Source organism: Pseudochaenichthys georgianus, chromosome 9, assembly GCF_902827115.2.
Source record: "Pseudochaenichthys georgianus chromosome 9, fPseGeo1.2, whole genome shotgun sequence".
NCBI classification, from domain to species: Eukaryota; Metazoa; Chordata; class Actinopteri; order Perciformes; family Channichthyidae; genus Pseudochaenichthys; species Pseudochaenichthys georgianus.
In genome coordinates this window covers 8102521-8126318 of record NC_047511.1, presented here as the reverse complement: position 1 = coordinate 8126318, position 23798 = coordinate 8102521, and the positions used below count along the sequence as shown (strand labels likewise).

The window sequence follows — 23798 nt, the reverse complement described above, 5'->3', positions numbered from 1 at the left end:
CTCCTTCTCTCTCTTCCATTCACTTGCCCTTTACCCTCCCCTTATCTCCTACAGTCCCCCACCCCTCTAATTCACACGTATTATTTCTCCCTCAGTCTCTTTCTCTACTCTCACTCTTGGCTTTCTCCTCTTTTCTTTTCTCCATCTTCTTTTTTCCTGCAGTGTTCCTTTTCTCAAGTCTCAGCCTTCCCCTTCACTTTTCTGTTTCTTCTCCTGTACAGATACAGTTCAGTTAAATTAGATTTGAATGATGTTTATTGACACTATCAACACACAGCACAACACACCTGCGTGTTACTCTATGTACCACATCCATCTAAAGGTTGATTAGACTGTAACATGTAATGTATGGGCTTTACAGTTCTTGAACAGTAGCTCTGTGTTGTCTTTATGTTTGTATTGTTCTTATATTGATACGCTTATTCAAAGGATAAAGATACTGTCTGTCCGCACATTATTGAATAGAATAGGCTAAAGAGACATAAAGAACTTGTCTTTCATTTTAGTTTTGAATGAGTCAGTAGTGCTGTTTTCTTTTTGTCAAAGAAAAACAATCTTTTGACCCGTTTTGCATTCCTCTTACAGACCAGAAGAAGGAATCAACCATTTCACCTCCTGGGCCCTGCCGTGGTGCCCTTGAGCAAGGCACCGGACAACCCCCCCACCCCATCACATAAGTGATAAACCATAGAATGTAAGCCATTACTTTCTTAAAAGTTTCTAATAAATTGTTCTATGGTGGCCGACAGGTGCAAACGCGCTACAATGGCCCAAAACATTTTCATGTGGAAAAACGCACTGCACAAAGGTTTTTCAGAAAGACTTCCTAAAAACATTTTAATTAATACTCTGCAGCCTTTTAAAATGTTATAGGGTCATGTGTTTATGAAATGTTGTACGGTAGCCAACAGGGGCAAACATGTTACGGCCCAAAACATTTCTATAAGGAGGAACGGGCTGCATGTAAAAAACTATATATAAATACACAAATGTGCCAAAACACATGCAAATAAAGAAACATCTTCACCAACTTGACAACACATGCGCAGAGTTTACTAAACCGAAACCCTGCAAGTTCAAAATGCTACAAGAAGCTCAAAACTCCATGGAAACAGGGACAGTAAAAATTGATGCACACAGCTGGGCATTCGGGATTATAAAGTTGGCTAGTAAGCAGTCTCATTAATCACTGTAATTTAGTTTGTCCAACATGACCAACAATGACCAACCTCTTTGCTAATTCCCTTATCATATTTCATGTTAAATGGTGTCTTCTAATTGTTGGACGAGCATTCACCATTCACAAACAGTCAAAGCCTCTCTCACACAAGCAATTAACCCTGAAATGATATAGACATAGACGTATGTGAGAATGCAACTGTCCAATTCATTTGGACTGGACACTAAAGAAACGCTAACCTACCTGGGGCCTCACTTAAAACGCCTTGCGTAGGATTCACGTGGGAAGGTTGCTTGCGTAGTACAAAGCAAAAAAATAGGTACAGACATGTTCCGATTCACAAAACATTGCGTACCGGCGAGGAAAGTGCGTACGGCACATCCTACGCCGGTTTCCCTTTATAAATCACAATAGACTCGAAATGCGGCGCAGCTTTTGCGGACTTCACGTAACGCACAGATCTGCCTATAAATAGTCAAAGAAACGCCCATTCATTCATTCTGACTGACTTTATGAAGAAGATCGCAGGAAATGACGACAGAACAGCTAAAAAAGACATCTCACACCCTGTCAGATTTGCGTTATTTTGGGGAGGTGGAGATAAATCATATTGTTTGGTGGATGCCGTTTGAACAGAGTAGCAGCATGGAGGTCGGATCGTCACCAAAATAAATAAATAAGTGGTCCGAAAAAGGTTCATGACAAAAAGAATACACATCCTCACCTTCCTCAGGCAGTGTGTTTGTACCGGGGACAGGACACCCCCAGCTAGAAATGTTTGGTTCTAAAAACATTCTGAGAATGTTACAGTCATTGTTCTAGGAAGGTTTTCAGCGGGAAGTTTTTGTTTGGTTCCCAGAACGTTCTTCTGAAAGGTAGGATAACGTTCTCTAAAAACATTCTTAAAATGTTTGGTGATAACATTGTTAGAACATTATGCCCTACTATAATTAAAACCCACTAACAGGGGTTTCAGGGACGGGCAGTGATAGTCGGTCCATTCTTCTAAATGTCTGTCTTTGGTTTTCTAAGTGTTATTCGATCCATATGACCATAGAGATATGTGCATAAACAACAAAAACACTTGGGGTATAATGTTCGAACAATGTTATCACCAAACATGTTAAGAATGTTTTTGGAGAACGTTATCCTACCTTTCAGAAGTACATTCTAGGAACCAAAATAAAACTTCAAAACAATGAATGGTAACATTCTCAGAATGTTTTTAGAACCAATAATGTCTAGCTGGGAACTCAGACATGCCTACGCAAACGTGCAGTATCATGAATTACGTGCTTGTTTTTTTATAAAAATGAGAATCAGATTTCTTTTAAACATCCTTTTCAAACAAATGCAGCAAGTTTGTTTTTTTAAAGCGCACTACAAATAAATCTGACGTTGACCATGACCGTGTTAATATTTTGCATCACAGGAACATTTTATAAAAAAATAATAACCTCCTGAAAACATTATCCAAATGTTGCTTTCAAAATGTTCTTCATTTGTTATCATGTAACATTGAGGGACCTTTTATAAAGAACATCTTTAATGTGTCACCCCAACAATGTCCAAAACACATCCTTAGAATGTTGCAGGCAAAACGTTCCACCTTTGTTAACATATCACATTAAAGGAACGTTTTATAAAAAAACGTTCTGTCATCTCAGGCCTCAATAACATCCTCTGAATGTTGCAGCTAAAACGTTATGTCTTAGTTAACCTTAAACCTTATAGGAACATTATTTGAAAAAATAAACATCTTGAACATCAGATTAAAACGTTTCTTTAAAACCTTATTAGAACCAATAGGTAACGTTAGCCAAAGTTGTGAAAACGTTCCCCGCTAGCTGGGCACCCCCTTGATGAGAAACTGTAAGAAATGATCGGGGAATCCCTCCGGAGTGGAGTCATGACGACTGGATCTGAATTATGTTTTTGTATTTGGTGGTTTGTGTCCCAGCTGTCGACCCCCCCCCCCACTGCAGCAACGCTATATCCACCAGTTAAAGGAAATACAACTAATGGGTTGTGTTATATTCGCTGTACAATTTACCACATGGTGTTCTTAGTTTCCATACCTCCTGTGTTTTACGAGCGACTTATCAAGTCTTGGCAAATGGCATAAAACACGATTAAACGTGATAGTACATAAAACCATGCTCGTATCTACAACGTATAGAAATGCAAAACGGCGTCAGTTTAAACGTAATTCTGTCCTCCTGCTTACCGCATCATTTATGAGAAAACATTTCATAACATTAGCACAACATATTCGAGGTGCTTTTAAATAACATATCCGTATTTATTTATTTCTCCAAGTTATGTTTTTGTGTGCACTGAGGAGTCTCACACAGGCTTTTGTTTAATCATTTTAAGATTGGCTTTAATCAATGTTTGAAAATGAATTCTTCATATATTATAAATGAGGTAACATTTTATTTATGGTATTATTTCCACATATTTCTCTCCATTCTTCCTTCTGCCAACGGTGTCGCAGTTTCTCGTCTCTCCCGTGTTTGTGCTTAGTGCGTACGCATGGGTTAGAGTTTGCGTGGAGGACCGCACATTTTCTCGTCAAGTTAGTATTTTATAAATCGCAAACATTGCGTAGAAACTGGCGTACGCCATGTTTTGAGCGTATATCCCTTTATAAATGAGGCCCCTGTTCATTACTGCTTAGGTGACTTGATGTCCGACTCAGTCCGTCTGTGAACAGAGCCGTTAATGCCCAGAGCCGTTAATGCCCAGAGAATTCAGTGCAAGCAAGTAGGTGTGTCGATCAAAATTCCTTTGTGGCTGACACACTACATAAAGAAAAGAAACAAAGAAAAGGGGGATGTTTACAGGAAGACTGTATGAAATTGACTTAAATTGAAATTGAGGAGATGATTCGGGAAGTCTTATCAGTAAAAGCCAACAAATTCAAGGAACGACAAGAGAGAGAGGTTGTTCATGACCAAACAGTGACTGGCTATAGCGACCGCAGTGAAATCCACTGCTTGTCTTGCATCTTGCACATCCAGGCATTACTCCTGGCCTGAACCGAAATGAGTATTTCCAGTAATTCAGCATGTTTCTGGTCAAAAATAGTTTTATTAAGTGATTTAGAATGTTTCTGACACGGAAAGTCTCCTGTCAAGTGAAAGCGATACTCCGGACAATGTGCAGTCCTGATTCTCTGGATATTGTCTGGAGCTTATTTAGAAAATGGCTCCAGAAGTAAGCAGACTAACAAGGAAGTTGCCGGCCTAACCATGGGCGGCAATTTGGGTTCAGTGAAAGGCCCCAGGACGCTTTGACACGCCAACGCGAGCAGCCAAGAACCCAAGTGGATAACTCACTCTACCGGCTAAGCCATAACGAGATAGCCCCTGTGTTGATAAGTCAACAACATAGTCATTCATGACTTGGCCCAGCGCCATATAGCAGACTGTAAGATAGACCCCAACCAATCGGCTTCTTACACAACTTAAAAAAGGATGGGCTAGGGGTCAGGGATCTACTTTAATTCCTTCTACTTACCAACTTGAGCGCAAAAGAGCGCTTGGTCTGACCTGCAAGTCTGTACGTTGTGAGGAGCCCTAGATCCTGCCGTTTTGTTGGCTACCACTACGACCCTATACATAGAATAAAACAAATAGCAACTGACTTGTTTCATCCATACGTCTATCGGGCAGAGCATAATCAGGCAGATATCATGGGGTCATGAAGGTCAAATCAAAAAGTGCCATGGCAAAAGTCATCCACACATCCTTGCAAAATTCAAGTTTCTTGATAAAGGGATTACTTTCTGTGATAATTGATGAGATTCTGTGCTTGGCAAGTGTATACGTGCTAGCCAGCCACAAAGTTATTGAAGAGTGGAATAAATACAGACTTGTTTGCCAACATTTACCTCACTTATTAGCTTGGAAAAGCTTTTTTAAAGTAAATTAGGTTATGTGAAATAGCAGTTTATTCTTTTAGATGTCAAACAAGATGGTGTCACACCAGCCAATAAGTCACGACATCCTTCGTCCGATTTTGACTGAACATCCCTCAAACGTCAGAACAGTCAGAATGGTTTGCTTTCTGAAGTCGAAGTTTTTTACTTTAAGGACATTTTGCTGACAATGCTTTTGTACTTTTACTTAAGTAAGATTTTGAATGCAGTACTCGTACTTTTAATAAAGAATTTTGACAATAATGTATAGTACTACTACTCTAGTAAAACATTTGAATACTTCTTCCACCACTGATTATTTGTATTATTACTGGTCATGTAGCGGGTCATCCTGCTGTCAGCTCACCTCAGCTGCTTTATCTAGCTTACGTGTGTGTGTGTGTGTGTGTGTGTGTGTGTGTGTGTGTGTGTGTGTGTGTGTGTGTGTGTGTGTGTGTGTGTGTGTGTGTGTGTGTGTGTGTTTGTGTGATAAGACAGATTACAGTCAACCTCATTGTGGTTTCTGGGTCTGACTTGTTATCCACGACCCCAAGCTTTCCCACCAGTCTGCTGCTTTCTCTTGCTCCCTAACACACACACACACACACACACACACACACACACACACACACACACACACACACACACACACACACACACACACACACACACACACACACACACACACACACACACACACACACACACACACACACACACACACACACACACACACACACACACACACACACACACACACACACACACACACACACACACACACACACACACACACACACACACAAACACACAGTACGTGTCTATATATCACTCATTGTAAGCTGCTGTGGATAAGAACATCAGCTAAATGCCTGAAAACTGTGTGTGTGTGTGTGTGTGTGTGTGTGTGTGTGTGTGTGTGTGTGTGTGTGTGTGTGTGTGTGTGTGTGTGTGTGTGTGTTGTTATGACTGGCGTCGCCCTGACAGGCCCCATTTGTCATCCTCGGGATCTCTGGTGGATTGATAACGAACAAGCACACAAACATAAGCGTCTGAAAATGAACTCTCGTCAGCTTACGGCAACTTTTTCAGCCCAGAGGAATGTGGAGCAACAACAGACCGTCTGATTGGCTGAAGCTCAAGTTCAGGGTTGACGGCAGCCAATGGGGAATTCACTGAGTTGGGAGTTTGAATCCCGGGTCTGCCAGTATAAGTTAAACAGATTAGTTCACCGATACGGCTATAAGTTACTTAGTTAGTTTGATGTAACTCAAGACTGAACATCTATTATTAAATATTAGGCAATGTAAATGTATTTACAAATTAAGTGTATTTTCAGGATTTGTAGGAAAGTGTGTGTGGACGAAACAAAGACAGGTTCTGACATTAAAGGAAGAAAAATTAGGTGTATACTCTTGCGTCTTTTTGCTCCTTTTTAATACAGCACTTTAAAATCAGATGGACAAAGCTCTTCTCGTAAATAAAGCTAGTGAACTTAGGGATCTTAGTCTTTGCAGGCCATTTACATAAACAGCATGTATGACTACAGGAAAGGGTCAACCCAAAAGGCACAATATATAAGGGATGATTCAGGTGTATTACGTTAATTTGGTTCCACATTGTAACATAGCATTTATAATGTGCCTACGTGCATCGATCAGGAAAAATCAAAACGTTGAATATTTGTAACAAAATCAGATATTTGGTGAAAGGGAAATAAGATGTGACACTTAACTTCAAAGGTACACTTTAATTAAACTAGCCTGATTTGATTATTCAAATGATATTTCAGGTATTTCTAGACAAATCAAATTGGCAAAGCTTTATGTTAATAATAGATGTACGAACTATAAATGAATATACCTTTTAACGCATTTCTAAGGGTTGTTTAATGTTAACTCAGAGTTGATGGGATATTTGATCTGTAATCTGTTTTATCATATTTCCTGTTACATTCGAGCTGTATATTTTTTTAAACTGCTGTTTATTTTTGTAATGTAATGTATGGACCTACTTGTTGTAAGATTCCAGAAAGTATTATTTTTCCACTTGATCATCATCATCATCATTTGTCCATAATTACACTTCTCCTCCACATTGTGGCTGCTGGAGATAAAAAGCTATAAAAAAGGAAAGGCCGAGCGGGTGTAGAATTAGGTGTTTTCATCCATTGATTAATGGCTTTCCAAAGCAAAGCACATCGGAGGAGCGGGCCGATCAATAAATTAACTGCCCAAATTCATCATTTTCTACAACAAAAGCTAATTATTTAGACGGCTGCAGGGAAAGAAAAAACACGATATTAACAAGGGTTCATTTAGCAGAGTGGTGTATTCTTGCATGTGATCACATTGAAAATGAACATGAAGCATTTAACTGATATCACAGTTTATCAAAAGGATGGAAACGTATTTATATTTTAGTGCATCCACAGGGGTTAACATACAGGGAGCGACATGGCGTCCAGCTCCCGTGAAACAGCCTGAAAGCCTCACTTGAGAAATATAGTGGCTCTGGGATATCAGCAGTTTGCCTTGCCTGAACCAAACGGGTAGATTAGGCAACAAAAGAACCCATTCAACGATGGAGTGGATCTGGGTCACTGGACAGATACACCTGTTTCTTACTTTGGTTACACTGCGTTATTGGAAATGAGTATTGGCGAAGGTCTAAAGTGCACTTTAATGTATGATTTCATGATTGCAAGTCAACCGCCTGATTGATTTATTATTATGATTAGTCTTTATTAAATATAAGATTGCGGTAACACTTTATATTGAGGTACACAAATTCACCATCAACTAGTTGTTCATTAACATGCATATTAGCAGTATATTGGCTCTTTGTTAGTCATTATAAAACACTTATTAATGCCTTATTCTGCATGACCATATTCTACAAGTAATAAGCCATTTGAGAGTTTTCCTCAATAACCCTCTAATTAGTGTTTACTTATTGCAAGGAAGGAAGTTGTTGTACATGAGTTTTGGTCTTAATATGCTCGGCTCAATATGGGCCTGATAAGGCACTAGAACCACAAGAATAGGAATTCTACCATAATAACACTTAACAGATATGATCTATTCCTATGTAACAAGACATTAAACTATAAGTGTTAATTAAGTCTAAACCACTTAAAATTAGGTATTTCTATCTAAGAACATGTTCCCTTTTAAAGTGAAGTCTTGTTCATAACCAATAAGCTAGTAGTTTGACTCTAATTGACCTGCACAGGTTCCCTATTCTAAAGGTGCCTCCTCTTCACACTTTGTAAATACATTATAGCACACAACTACTGACATTAACCTCAACAGCACATGAACAAAGTAGGCTCACGTTGAAATATCTGTTTTATCAATGAACCACTGAAGAGAGGTTCACACACACACACACACACACACACACACACACACACCAAAACATGTCAAGTTTCTCCAAGGCTGAGAACACATGCAGCCTGTACTTTTTAATAAGAACTGATTTTTAACAGAGTTTATGTATTTGTGATCATACTGTGGGACCTGCTTGTATGTACTTACACACTAGGTGTACTGTTCTCTCTGTGTGTTGTCCTGTCTCAGTGTGAACACAGATTAAAGGTTGCATAGGGAAATTAGTAGCAGTCTGCTGATGGATGTTGACTGCCATGCTATTCAGTTCACTTTCTCCTACTTCCTGTACCCGGTTTCCTGGCTACCCTTCAGTACAAACTTTACAAAAATATAAATGTGTAAATATGAAACATACAGGTCAATATCCCCTTGCTATTGGTAGCTGAACTGGCAATACCCCAAAACATATTCTTAGATAGAAATACCTAATTTTAAGTGGTTTAGACTGAATTAACACTTATAGTTTCATGTCTTGTTACATAAGAATAGATCATATTTTTTAAGTGTTATTATGGTAGAATTCCTATTCTTGTGGTTCTGCTGCCTTATCAGGCCCATATTGAGCCGAGCATATTAAGACCAAAACTCATGTACAACAACTTCCTTGCTTGCAATAAGTAAACACTAATTAGAGGGTTATTGAGGAAAACTCTCAAATGGCTTATTACTTGTAGAATATGGTCATGCAGAATAAGGCATTAATACGTGTTTTATAATGACTAATAAAGAGCCAATATACTGCTAATATGCATGTTAATGAACAACTAGTTGATGGTGAATTTGTGTACCTCAATATAAAGTGTTACCAAGATTGCATTCATCAAATAAAGACATTCATCTCAAATTGAAAAGAGATGATTCACGCCAGATTTGAGTTATTAGCTCATTTTCACCTGCAAATCGTTTGTGACAAGTTGAAGAGAACACACGTTATTGCTTTTAAAAACTATATTTGAATATACTTTTACAAATGTAACCATTCATAAACCACTAATGGAGCCTTTAAGGGACAATGTAAGGTTTAAAGGGGCTGATTTCCACTAAATGAGGCCGTATTAGTGCAAATCCATGAGGGTTTGTTAGCACACAGCTGATGGTAATTCAATTAAAATGTTTGCATGCCCACTATTCATTAAGACACACACACACACACACACACACACACACACACACACACACACACACACACACACACACACACACACACACACACACACACACACACACACACACACACACACACACACACACACACACACACACACACACACACACACACACACACACACACACACACACACACACACACACACACACACACACACACACACACATACATGTACAGCCCCCTGAATATATATATAAATATAGAGGTTTAAAGACGTGTCACATCCATTTACATAGGAGCATGTTGTTAAGGTCCCGCTTTGACATTCAATTAAAACGTTTACATTTCTGCTTAATTAATTCGGCGGATGGCGGGGAGAAAAGACGAATGGACGGCCGCTTTGACAGGAGGCCGATAACCGTGTGCGTGTGTGTGTGTGTGTGTGTGTGTTAAGGTCACAGCAGGCTGACTATTATAATTCATCTCTATAGACATGTATTCAGCAGGGACCTATATTCTCTTTTTCAGCTTTATTTCCTGCAGCTGAAGCCAGGCTGAGCGGAGGTGTTTTTAATGCACTAAAGTGTTAGTTTTAAACACGTCGGCATGGACTTCATTATCCCTCGGTTTATTGTTAAAAACTAACCGCTGCAGCTCATTATTGATCGCTGCATGCTGGAAAATGCATTGGTTTGTCGATCAGGAAGGAAAACGTAAAAATCCACATAGCTGCGGGATCATTTTTTCATGTTTTGATTTGAGATTTTACATTCTACTGATTTGTCATAGATTAAATATACAACATGATGATTTCGAAAGGAGGGTCAGGCCGATTGTCGAACCTCAGATTGAGGAGGAACAATGCGGATTCCGTCCTGGTCGTGGAACGACGGATCAGCTTTTTACTCTCGCAAGGATCCTGGAGGGGGCCTGGGAGTGCGCTTATCCGGTCTACATGTGTTTTGTAGACTTGGAGAAGGCGTATGACCGGGTTCCCAGGGAGTTACTGTGGGAGGTGCTGCGGGAGTATGGGGTGAGGGGGTCTCTACTCAGGGCCATCCAATCTCTGTACTCCCAAAGCGAGAGCTGTGTCCGGGTCCTCGGCAGTAAGTCGGACCCATTTCCGGTGAGGGTTGGCCTCCGCCAGGGCTGCGCTTTGTCACCAATCCTGTTTGTGATATTCATGGATTCGAGGCGTAGTCGTGGGGGAGGGGGTCTGCAGTTCGGTGGACTAAGGATTGCACCACTGCTTTTTGCAGATGATGTGGTTCTGATGGCTTCATCGGTCTGCGACCTTCAGCACTCACTGGATCGGTTCGCAACCGAGTGTGAAGCGGCTGGGATGAGGATCAGCACCTCCAAATCTGAGGCCATGGTTCTCAGCAGGAAACCGATGGACTGTCCACTCCAAGTAGGGAATGAGTCCTTATCCCAAGTGAAGGAGTTCAAGTATCTCGGGGTCTTGTTCTCGAGTGAGGGAACAAAGGAGCGTGAGATGGGCCGGAGAATCGGAGCAGCGGGAGCGGTACTGCAGTCGCTTTACCGCACCGTTGTGACGAAAAGGGAGCTGAGCCAGAAGGCAAAGCTCTCTGACTACCGGGCCATTTTCGTTCCTACCCTCACCTATGGTCATGAAGGATGGGTCATGACCGAAAGAACGAGATCGCGGATACAAGCGGCCGAGATGGGTTTTCTCCGCAGGGTGGCTGGTGTCTCCCTTAGGGATAAGGTGAGAAGTTCGGTCATCAGGGAGAGACTCGGAGTTGAACCGCTCCTCCTTCGCGTCGAAAGGAGCCAGTTGAGGTGGTTCGGGGACCTAGTTAGGATGCCACCTGTGCGCCTCCCTAGGGAGGTGTTCCAGGCACGTCCAGCTGGGAAGAGACCAAGGGGTAGACCTAGGACCAGGTGGAGGGATTATATCTCTTCGCTGGCCTGGGAGCGCCTTGGGATCCCCCAGTCAGAGCTGGTTGATGTCGTCAGGGAAAGGAACGTTTGGGGCTCTCTGCTGGAACTGCTACCCCCGCGACCCGACCACGGATAAGCGGGAGAAGATGGATGGAAGGATGGACATGATGATTTAAAAAAGAAAAACTCTACATAATAGTGTATGATATAGTTTTTCCATCAATATTTCACAACAGCAGTTTATTAACACGTAAAATAACAAATATAATATTTTAATAACTTCCTTAAAAGTTGTTCAGAAAGACAACCTGAGAGCATTTTAATAATAAAAAAAATGTTGCACCCTTTTAAAATGTTATAGGATCCTGTGTTTATTTATTTTGTTTTTTTTAGATACGGTAGCCGACAAACACGTTACAACGCCCACAATCTTTCCATTAGTAGAAAGCGCTGCAGTTTCAAAATCAATGCAAATAAAGAAACACAAATGTGCCAAAACACATGAGGAAACATTTTCACCAACTTGACGGCACATGAGCAGCATTGGGAAAACATTCACCAACTTGATGAAACATGCGCAGAGTTTCCAAAAAGCGATGCAGAGGCTACACAAAACGCTGCAAGAAGCTCAAAACATAACGGAAACGGGGACACTAAAAAGTGATGCATTCAGTTGGCCAACTGTTACTGTCACCAGAAACCTAAAATGTAAGTTTTATTGGCTTATTTTAATAATTTAATCAAATCATTCCGTCCGATATTATTGCAGATCTGATGTAAGCTAGCTAGCTAACGTATAGCTAACCTAGTCATTTCAGATACTGACAAAACACTTACAAACAGACTAACTCTGCCAACAGTGACAGTTGGCCAACTTTATAATGCCTGAACATCAACAAGCGCTCCGGTCTCAGCGCTGTGCGTCACTTATGGGTGTCCCTGTTTCCGTTGTGTTTTGAGCTTCTTGCAGCGTTTTTTTTTCATTGGCAGCGTTTCGTATATGCAGCGGTTTTAGTAAACGATCCGTATGTTTCGTCAAGTAGGCAAATGTTTTCTAAATGCTGCTTTTGCGTTGTCAAGTTGGTGAAGATGTTTCCTTCATGTGTTCTAGCACTTTTGTGTTATTAATTTTTACATCGTTTGAACGTGTAATGCGTTTATCCTAATAGGTGTTTTGGGCCAGTAGCGGATTTGCACGGGTTGGCCACCGAAGAATAGTCTCTTATAGAGTATTCTATCTTATTCTGTTGATTTTATATTGTGTTTTATTTAGATAATTTATGGATGTATATATTTTCTACTGATATATATATATTTACTGTTCATGCTTATATATTTAAAGTAATTAATTTTAGTAAATGTTAAACTTATGTGTAACACCAACATGCTTCTGTGAGAAAAATAAATCCCAAATGTAATGTTTTTAATCTGTTAACCTGTTAAACCCTGAGCCTGTCTTTCAGCCATCCTTATGCGACAGTTATTTAGACTTTAAATAAATGCATATATTTATGGTGAGTTCTAGAGGCTTGGATCTCAGTATAATGATATGTACTTGTATGATGCTCCAGGTGTTTGCAGGCTGACAGCTGTGACATTCTGCTTGTTTCTACAAATGATCAAACACACTGCTGTTATTCTTCCCATCAGCTCAGGATGTTAAAGGTCGACACAAACAGTACTAACACAAACTGCTAACCTTTATTTGAGTCGAGGGATCAGTTGTGTTTCAGCAATGCTTTTCCTTCCATTCTGTCTCATGACCCCCTCGTATTTATCATGAGACCTCTTGGAGGGTGTCAATCCACATGTTGGGAACCAGTGACTCAAAGCATTAACATGTTTTTTCTCTCTCTCTGTTATCATATTGTTTGTTTGGGGGCGGTGGGTTATATTTAAGGATATTTCCATTAGAGATAGAACATGCACATTGAATAGATTCAAAACAATATACAAATAAATCAAGATGTTTTTTGTATTTAGAAAATGTGACATAATTTAATAAGTTAGTTTTAATTTGTTATTTTATGATTTACATTTGTATTACTTATATTACTTTTTTATTCACTTTTAAAGGGTATTATTTATTCATTCTTTTTTTTTACAATACTTTAAATCCTACTCTTCTTTAATCTGCTTTTCTCTCATCTCCTTAAATATCCTTATCTCCTCTCCTCATCTCTCCTCTCCTCCACTTATCTTCGTACGCAATATAATGTGTACCAGTTTTCTCTCCTTTAATCTCGTTTCCTTGGCTTCTTTCTTCTCCGTGTCTCCTCTCCTGTCATTATATATTCTCCCTGTCCCCTCGCATCTCCTTTAATATTCTTATCTCCGCTCCTCACTTTATCTCTTCTTTAACCTCCTCTCCCCTCCTCCCCTCTCCTCCTCCCCTCTCCTCCTCCCCTCTTTCAATATCCTTACTGTTCTCTCCTGTCCTGTCCTAGTCTTGTTTTCTTTCCTTGGACCCTCTCTTCACATTATTTCCTCAAGTGACGCCTCCTCTCTCGTTTATCTCCTTATCTCCTTTCAACTCCTCTCCTCTTTTCTTTTCTCAGTAGGCGGGGCTTAGATTCAGGTCCAGCCCACAGGGGGAAGTGCTCTGATGATATAGCCGAATTTGGAACGCTGTTTCCCGTCCAGCCTTCCAGCTGTGACTCGCTGAGATTTCATCATCTTCCTCTACCCCCTAATCCCAGCAGCAGGGCCCTGTATCCGCGGTTCAAGATGGAGCTCCGGACGATGGTACCCGCTCTGCTCTTCCTCTCTGCCGCCTGTCTGCACTCGGTGTCCGGCGCAGCTTCACGGACAGGACCGAAAGTCACCGAGAAGGTGGGTGATGAGATTTCCCTAGAGACGCTGTGTTAGCAATAATGTAAGAACTGAGTCTTGTTGTCTCCCCCCGCTCCGTGTGTAGTGGGGTATTCTTTCGTGCCGCCGGAGCGTGGATAATGACTGAGTGAGCACACGCGTGCGCTTATAAACACGCACACACTGAGAGAACTGCGGTCAACTCAGCCGTCTCTCAAATTTGCTTGGTCAAATGAGTAGCTCTTCATTTTTGAATGCGCGATTAATTGCGTCTTTACGGTAATTGCAGAGAAGCGACACTGACGCTCGTACAAGAATACAAATAATGCATGTTTGTGTGCTATATTAAGCACAACAAATATAAAAATATGTTTTACCATAAATTCTTAATAAAATTGGTACTGTTGGACTCAGTACTTGTTAGACTACTTCCACAAGCACAATCAAGTACTTTTACGGTGTACTTTTTTTTAGTAATAGGCTATTCTGTCAAACTCCTCCCGAGTACAATAATTCATGTATTTGCTATGTTTGATGAGGGATAAAATGATATAGCCATACGTTCACAGTGAAAGTGGTACTGTTGGACTCAGTACTACTTGGACTACTACCACAAGTACAATCAAGTACTTGTATCGTGTACTTTTTGAGTAATACCCTGTCAAACTCTCCTCCAGAGTACAATAATGTATGTGTTCTGCCATCTTTGATGAGATCAAATTATTTTTAACCATACATTCTTAATAAAGTGATACTGTTGGACTCAGTACTTGTTAGACTACTACCACAAGTACAATCAAGTACTTTCACTGTGTACTTTTTTAGTAATACTCTTAACCTTAACAATAAACAATAAACAAATCCAGAATAGGGTTAGGGTTAGAGTGCATTTATTTGACGTAGTCTGCGATTTTTTTTTTAGTTACTATCTGACATCACATACATCGTAGCATAAAAGTTCACAGTTTATTTATAATTAAAACAATTAAATATATATATTTTTTAATTTGTATAAATGATAAAAAAAACGTGTTTATTGGGGGAGGGCGGGAATGTCAAATGGGAGGGCCTGGCCCTCCCTGGCCCTCCCACGGCGCCGGACATGCAACATTAGAGAATAATATTACTGAGTGCACACTCACTGTCTAAAGGTAAAGTAATAAATTGTCCTCACAAAATAAAAAATTAACATGTTTTGCCTAAGTAGTAATGTGAAAAATAAAAGTTCTTTATTCAAGATGTCACCAATACAAAAGTAATTTTCATGGTAATTTTCATGCAAAGGGAACTTTAGATTTAGCTGGTTAGCTAATAAGTTCCAACCCGGGATTTATAAAAGTGTTATTGATTTCATTTTATCATAATTTATTTGTTTATTATATTTCTTGGTTATTAATCACAAATATCACATACACATATACATACCTGTTATGTAAGTATTGAAGTTTAAGTACAAAGTAGCAGGAATACCTACAAGTACCTTAACATGTTTACATAAGTACAGTATTTAATCAAATGTGCTTTCCGCTGTCTAATTTGCAGATTAATGTTACTAAGTAAAACATTTGCATATTTAACATTTCTTTTTAAATGTCAGAGTAGAAAAATTCAACAAAAACATTTCAATGTTTTTCCTTATTGATTGATATGACCTCTGATTAATTGACAGCTGTGTGTTTGTGTGTGTGTGTGTGTGTGTGTGTGTGTGTGTGTGTGTGTGTGTGTGTGTGTGTGTGTGTGTGTGTGTGTGTGTGTGTGTGTCCAGGTGTTTTTTGATATTACAGTCGGAGGTCATGAGGTGGGGCGGATCGTCATCGGCCTTTTTGGGGAGGTCGTCCCACTCACTGTCAATAACTTTGTCGCCCTAGCAACCGGAGAGGTAGGCGTGCAGACACACACGCATACACACACATAACTTTTACAACTGTTTCATATATTCCATTGCAATATTTTAGACAAGTTCCCAACTTGTCATTTTTGTTTATGCAGCATATATATTTAATTCTAAACTCTGTGAAATATCTAAGAATGTTACTATACATAGATTTCACTCAAAAAGCCTTTGACATGAAAAAAGAGTAAACCTCTGAACCAAATTTCAGTTTTGTGTTAACTTCTTCTTGCTGTTGAGTCTGGTGTGTGCTGTGCTGTGATGTTCCTACTTTCTGAATGTGTGTTGGTCATTGTGTTTGTCTCGCGTGTCTCTTCAGAAAGGCTATGGCTACAAAGAGACAAAGTTCCACAGAGTCATCAAGGACTTCATGATCCAGGGAGGAGACTTCACAGCTGGAGATGGAACTGGAGGTGAGACTCAAAGTGACTTCTTAAAGAGGCCTTTCCCTTTCCTGTAGTATGTTATATAGGTTTTTGTAAATAGTCTGCAAAAGCAAAAATCCTAAAGTTCCCTTCCGAGGGTGTTTCTCTCCCACACACTCCCTCCCCTGCCTGAAACGCCTCTATTGGATTCCTTTGTTTATATACGTAACATAATGACATCATTATGTAACAATCATGCTTCCATTTGTTAGCGCTCCAACACATTGTACATTATAGGCTAAGGGGCGGGACATCTCTCAGCGGTTGACCAATCACAACAGAGCCAACTAGCTACAGTTGTATATATGTGAACCTTTTTGCTAACGTCACACAGGCCAAGTAGCCAATATTATGTTGTTTTACATTTTCAAGCAATATTTAACACCACCTGAACTTGACAAATCTTTTTCCCTCCAGGTCACAGCATCTACGGAACAACTTTTGCCGATGAAAACTTCAAACTGAAGCATTTGGGAACAGGCTGGGTGAGCTAACAGTTTATGACATCAATATTTAGTAATAACACACTTTTTGTAAAGTCTAGGGTTCATACACTTTTTCACCAATGATTTTCAATTACTTTTCCATGACTTCTCCATGACCTTTACCTAATTTTCCATGACCAAAAAAATTACTCTTTCTCAGCGGTACCAATGAAAATGGTTTATTTTAACATGGAACAGGAAAATAATGTCTGAAACATGTTGTGCCTATCTAAAACAAATCCAATAGTAGGCTTACTAGCTTCTACAGGCTAAAGCAACTCAAATCTCTCACCAGCAAAATACCCCAACAGTTAAATGCCATTTTACGTTTCATTACTATACGATACAGTATGTATTATCATTATAGTATTACTATTTCGGCGATTAGATCAAATATAAATTATATTTGATTAGGGGTGTAATGGTTCACAGAATTCACGGTTCGGTACGTACCTCGGTTTGGGGGTCACGGTTCGATACAGGTTCGGTACAACAAGAAAAAGCAAAAAAAAAGTCCCAAATGCATAATTCCAGGTTTGTTGTTATTTATTTTTGAACAGTAGTGCACGTTTCAGTTTAAAAATAAGGAACTCTAACATTTTGAATAATTAACTGTATTACACAGTTAAAAACAAACCACAAACAGCACCACACACACTCAGATGGCCAGATTATCTATAATGGCTGATGTCAAACAAAAAGGTTTCATCAAGCTGTAAAACTAAAAAGAATGTCTTGAACATATCACATCATAAATAATAAGAAAGTGTTTCAAGAGCGCATAGCCGTTGAAATATATATGCCAATAGCTTCCGTTATTTATTTTGGTCTCTTGGCTTTCATGTCTATTGGCTTCTTAAAAACAGCGGGGATCAGCTGTTGAACAGCTGTTGTCTTTTGCCGGGCTCCGGTGAGTGGCAAATCTGGGTGATGCCTTCTGAGATGATTTAGCATGTTTGGCGTGTGTGTCCATTAGCATACCGCACCGCTGTAGAACAACGCCGACACACCGTCCTCGTCCGATCCACCACTCGCACTCCATCGTTATTGTAGTCCACAGGGAACCCGAAATGTTCCCACACAGCTGATTTAAAAAAAAAAAAAGCAGGTTCTAGCTCCTGTGTGTTATCTGAAATCGCCATACTAACTTTTCTTCTTCTTGTATTTTGTTTGTTTGTCCCGTGACGGTACGGGACGAATACGGATACCGTTACACCCCTATATTTGATGCAACTTTAGTTACATTTCAATGACTTTTCCAAAACTTTGGGAAAAATATTGTTTTCCATAACTTTTCCAGGGCCTGGAATTAGCATTTTGAATTTCCATGACTTTTCCAGGTTTTGAATGGCCGTAAGAACCCTGAAAGTCATTTGTTTATGGGAGGTATGGCTTGGTGATTTAAACATAATATGTCAAAACAATGATGATGTGATGTATGGAATTGAGCATTTTGTGGGTGTGTGTGTTTATGTACCAGGTGAGTATGGCGAACGCGGGTCCAGACACCAACGGATCGCAGTTCTTCATCCTGGCTACTAAAGCACCGTGGCTGGACGGGAAACACGTGATTTTTGGCAAAGTCCTGGACGGGATGGTGGGTGGCACCTCCAACTCTTTTCATAAATTGGCTGCATGCAATCTGAAAAGGATTTTCAGATTGCGGTTGGATAAACAATTTTTTTTTTAAATACATGATTCTCACAGAAAAGCATCAAAGCTAATCAAATATGAAGTTCTTATACAATATGATCCATTGCTGTAGATAAATAAACTGAACTACAACCTACTTTTCATATTTTAAGTACATTTTGCTGATAAGACTTTCGTACTTTTAATAAGTTAGTGTTGCTTTAGTACTTTTAAGTAAAGGATTCAAATACTTCTTTCAATACTACTTCTTGTACAATATCCAGATTAGATAAGCAGCATCAGATGTATTGAAATCAAAATAAAACCCTTCCTTTATCTGTTTTTAGAAAAGTTTATCTTAAGGATAAAGAGAACCAGAACAAAGAATAAAATGGTCAAGTTTCTAAATGTTAGCAGAACAATGCAATCGATCGTGTGCAGTTATGGAGAAATACTGCATGCTGCGGGAAACTCCTATAAAATACTTCCTGACGACCTATAAATATATCTCTATTGAGTGTTTCTAACCTGCTTCTGTCCGTCTACTCTGGCAGTCTGTGGTTCACACCATTGAGCTCCAGGACACCAACGACAGGAACCTGCCATACACCGAGTGTGTGGTCGTCAACAGCGGCAGGATCCCCGTCAAAGAGCCCTTCGTGGTGGAGGTGGAGGGCTGGTAGACAACACTGTGAGACAGTTAACTCCAAGGACAGAATGTGATTATTATAAACTGGTGATCAATCACATTTCCAAATTGCTAAATGAACATGTTGACATTATAAGTTTTGCATGCTAAGGTTCTAACACCAACAAGCTATGTATCAGAAATGATATTATTTAAACCCTGAAAACATATGATCAAAAAAGCATGAGCAAAGCTTATAAACTGACAGAGCATTCAATTCAAATTTGAGTTGGTAACAAAAAAACAAGCTTTTGAGCATTTTACACTGAATGCTATTATGTTACCATGCTAACAAGCTAACATATGACATCTAATCCAGGCTAAATGTTACATGCTAAACGTTAGCATGTAAAAAATATAGCTGTATCAAGCTAACAATAGGCTGGCTAATGCTAGCTTGCAATCAAACACTTGTTTTTGTTACAATAATCTCAATTTGAGACTGATTTCTACAGAGATAATACAAGTTACAGATGTATTAATTTTGTTATAACATATCACACTGTGATGTCAAACAATTGTCTGTGAAGGGAGGAACGATTTATATATAAACATTCTAAAATGTTAATGCAATGTAAGGCGACCTTGGGTGTCCTGAAAGGCGCCTCGAAATAAAATGTATTATTATTATTATTATTATTATTAAAAGTAATTGAGGTTAAATGACACAAAATGACTCGAAGGAAAACAATCTTTGGTTGCCTTATTATATCTTCAAAATTGCCAACTCAAACTAAAACTAGTTTTGAAAAGAATTAGCCTTGAGGTGTGATTTTAGGGGAAATACACTCTAATGGAAATAGAAAATCATATAACTAAGAGAAAAAATCCACATATGAGCCCATTTTTTTTTTTAAGTAAATGGATTTGTGGGCTAATCACTTGTATTTACCTGTGTAATAGGACCCCTGATATATAAGCATTCCGATTCAACCACGACAAATGTGATAATATGAGGTTTTCAGTCAATAATGACACACTATATGCAGAGAGGAGTCGTCCATATTCATCGGGTTCACTGTGGTTCATGTTTAATACGTTGGCACACTTGCATATTCAGTAGATGGTGCCAGATAGACTATCTACAATCTTAATAATGAAATGTGACCTCAAACATGACCAACATCATGGAAACTTGCACTTAAATACAGTATGTAGCTCCTCTTTAATCTCCAAATTTGCTTGCACTTTATATGCATCATATCAAAGTATATTAAATTAAATTGCTGTTCACAAACATATGCAAAAAACTAACTTTGTAGCAAGTACTCAATCTTGCAATACTTTTTTTTGTATCTTTCCATCATTGAACATACAGAGGTCCTTTTTATGTTTTTATTTTATTGAGATCTTCCTGATGCATTATCCACCATATCATGTTTGCAAAAACTACAGCACAAACTGCACAGGAAAGAAAATGTTCAAAAGGTGTCAAAGTAGTGATTCATATATAGTAGCTGTCCTCTCAATGATTTTAAAGATTGTTCTTTGTGTGTATTTGTTGACTTATTTAGACTTTTTTTTGGATGTTACATCTATTTTCCCTTTTCTCATTATCGTGGGGTTTAACTGGTTACAGTGATTATTGTGATGTCAATTCAACCAAAACGGTCGCTGTAGCATTATGATCTAGCAAAGTCCTGAAGGTTACTCCTCATATTAATCAAGTAAATGTATTATTTTAAATGTCTTCAACAAACATATCAGGAGTTCTGTTTTCATTATGTATGACCCACAGAAGCAGAGTGCCAACAGGTGTGTTTTCTACAATAAACAATATGCTGTTGCAAAAGACAGGATGTGTATTTGATGTTATGTTGGTGTCCGTGGGTGAGTCTCTGTCATATTTGTGTTTTTTGGCTTAAAACAGCATCCAGGTCATCTTTGAGAACTCGTAAATGCCTTTTTTTATTCGTGAAATTCCAAAACAAAGGTTCACACTTTTGGTATATTCAATACATTTGATCAATTACGTTGTCTTTGTTCACACTCTAATGATGAAAGTATGCTTAGGAAATACACACGACTAACATCCTGTCACTACCTACACTGAAAAAACTGTAATGTTGACTTTCATTACATGTATTATGTCAACAGATTTCACATAACTGTATTAGGTTAGTTGAAAGCAATAGTATTAAGTTTAAATCAACAATATTAGGTTTCACTTAATACAATTGCTTTTAACTTCAAATTCAAAGGAATCTGTTAAGTGCATTAACTTTGAACCAACACCGGGACAGCAATCTCCAGTGCCTTCCGAAATAAAAAGACATTAATGATGTGAATAGCAGACAGCTTCACTGCATAATATTAACTCAATAATAGTAAATAATAAATACATGTCGGAAAAAATGGAAGACGATTTTATCTTGTGTTGTTTATCATAGGGGAACATTACCAACGTGATATCTGAGATACCTCATGATGTCCTCTAAGACCCTATACAAATTGTTTGCCAAAGCCAACCCTCATGTTGGTGGTGTAAGGCAGGTCATACAAGACTCAAGTTATGATTGGTGGAGGACCAATGTTTAGACTTTCAAATCATGGCAAGATGTTTTTGTTTGACTGATCACACAACCTCAATGAAAAGGTAACTGAGACCAGTGAGGCCTCCCACAAGACTCTATGACAAACGGTGTATTAGTTATGAGCTCATACCTTTAGTTTACAGTACAGTGCCAACCCACACCAATACAAGAGGAACTGCAGGCTGAGTGCAATGATGCCTCTACTACAGTAGCTGGGTGGGGCAATAACTCCGTCTGGACTTGGGAACCAAAGGGTCACTGATTCAAGTCCCGATCGGACACAAAAAGTACAGAGTGTGGACTGGTAGCTGGAGAGTTCGCCTCCTGGGCACTGCCGAGGTGTCCTGAACCCCAAGCTGCTCCCCGGTGCCGGAACCCTGACAGACCCTTCACTCTGCCACCTCTCAATAAAGTTCATGAGTCTGGCAATGGTATGTGGATCAGATAAAGTGATGCACCTTTTTGTCATATGCAACTCTCACAGCCACAGTGCCATTTTGCCAATCGCCATCAACCAGAATAAACACGTTCACGCTTGAACCATGCCATTTTAGCCAACAACGGGAAAAACTATGGCCGCCAAGGGGTTTGGTAAATGATTGTGGACCAACCGACATACTGAGCGTCATTGTGAGCATCTACAAATGTTGATCTAAGTACAATTGGAACCAGACAGATTCTATATTTCTCGATTTTATAAACTGTAACAGGGTTACTGGCTTACTGGTGTGAAAACGATCGAAACACTCTTTTCTTTAGAACCCCACTTTGTCCTGAATATTAAACAGGCCCTTTTTGTGTATCGCATTTGAACCAGTCGTAAATCTGTGGGCTGCTGTTTAAGAAGCGCTGGCGTTAAGCGGTGTAATTATCGTCAGTAAAAGGTGAAGCTGCAGAGGAAGGCCGAGAGCTGACAGCTGATCTCTCAGAGCTGACACAAAACTGCTGCTAATGAGAACTACAGCGGGTGATTTGTTTCCCCCTGTTCTACAACACACACACACACACACACACACACACACACACACACACACACACACACACACACACACACACACACACACACACACACACACACACAGATTCAAACAGATAAACAGATACACACACACCTTCACACATACACACACAAGGGAGGAAAACATCTCCAAACACAAAGGTCAGAGCGGAGCAGAAATCTCTGGAGGAAGACAGGAAGTCGACCGAAAACAATGAAATATATCACCCATGTCTGTTCAACGCGCTCGCTCCACACAAACGTCAGATCTCCACAAATTAAGAAAATAGTCCAGATTTTCAATTCTGTTTTTTAGAGAACAGCTAAAGGTGAACAGCAGCTTGAGGCTTTGGTTCTGTTCATCTTTAAAACATCTGAAAGGCTGTTTGGACGTCCATTTGCTTTCCTATACGCTTTTTCGATTTCACTGGAAAGCTGCCTGAAGCTTTATTTTGAATCTCCTAAATTGATCATTTGTAAATCTGAAACAAACTGTGTTTATGGGATAGTGATAGATAAAGATCAACATTTCCAATCTCTGTAAAGTGTAAAGTCTGTACCAGTGGTACTATTAGTCTTAGGTCGCATTCACACCTAATAGAGAACCGCAGTCCTAAAACCCGGATGTAAACTCCTTCCGCTTCCTTCGTCAAAAACGCAATGTCATTTCTCCATAGGATTTTGGAAAATAACTCGAAATAAGGTCTGTGGTTGACACACATTTAAGAGAGGGATCACGTTTTGTTCAGCCGGATAATCTCCACATGTCAACCCTACTTTTATGATTTTTGAATCATACATCTAGTCGCCAGAAGAAAAATGCTAACG

The 23798-nt window shown here is 39.3% G+C and overlaps 1 protein-coding gene across 1 annotated transcript; it reads left to right on the top strand.

Moving 5' to 3' along the window:
- Positions 1-14102: 14102 nt before the first annotated feature.
- Positions 14103-21233, top strand: ppic (peptidylprolyl isomerase C). Its single transcript, XM_034091408.2, has 6 exons — positions 14103-14339; positions 16084-16197; positions 16529-16622; positions 17052-17119; positions 18600-18716; positions 19306-21233. Exons 1-6 carry the CDS (start codon positions 14235-14237, stop codon positions 19432-19434), a joined length of 627 nt encoding a protein of 208 aa, XP_033947299.1. The 5' UTR covers positions 14103-14234; the 3' UTR covers positions 19435-21233.
- The last annotated feature ends 2565 nt before the right edge of the window (positions 21234-23798 follow it).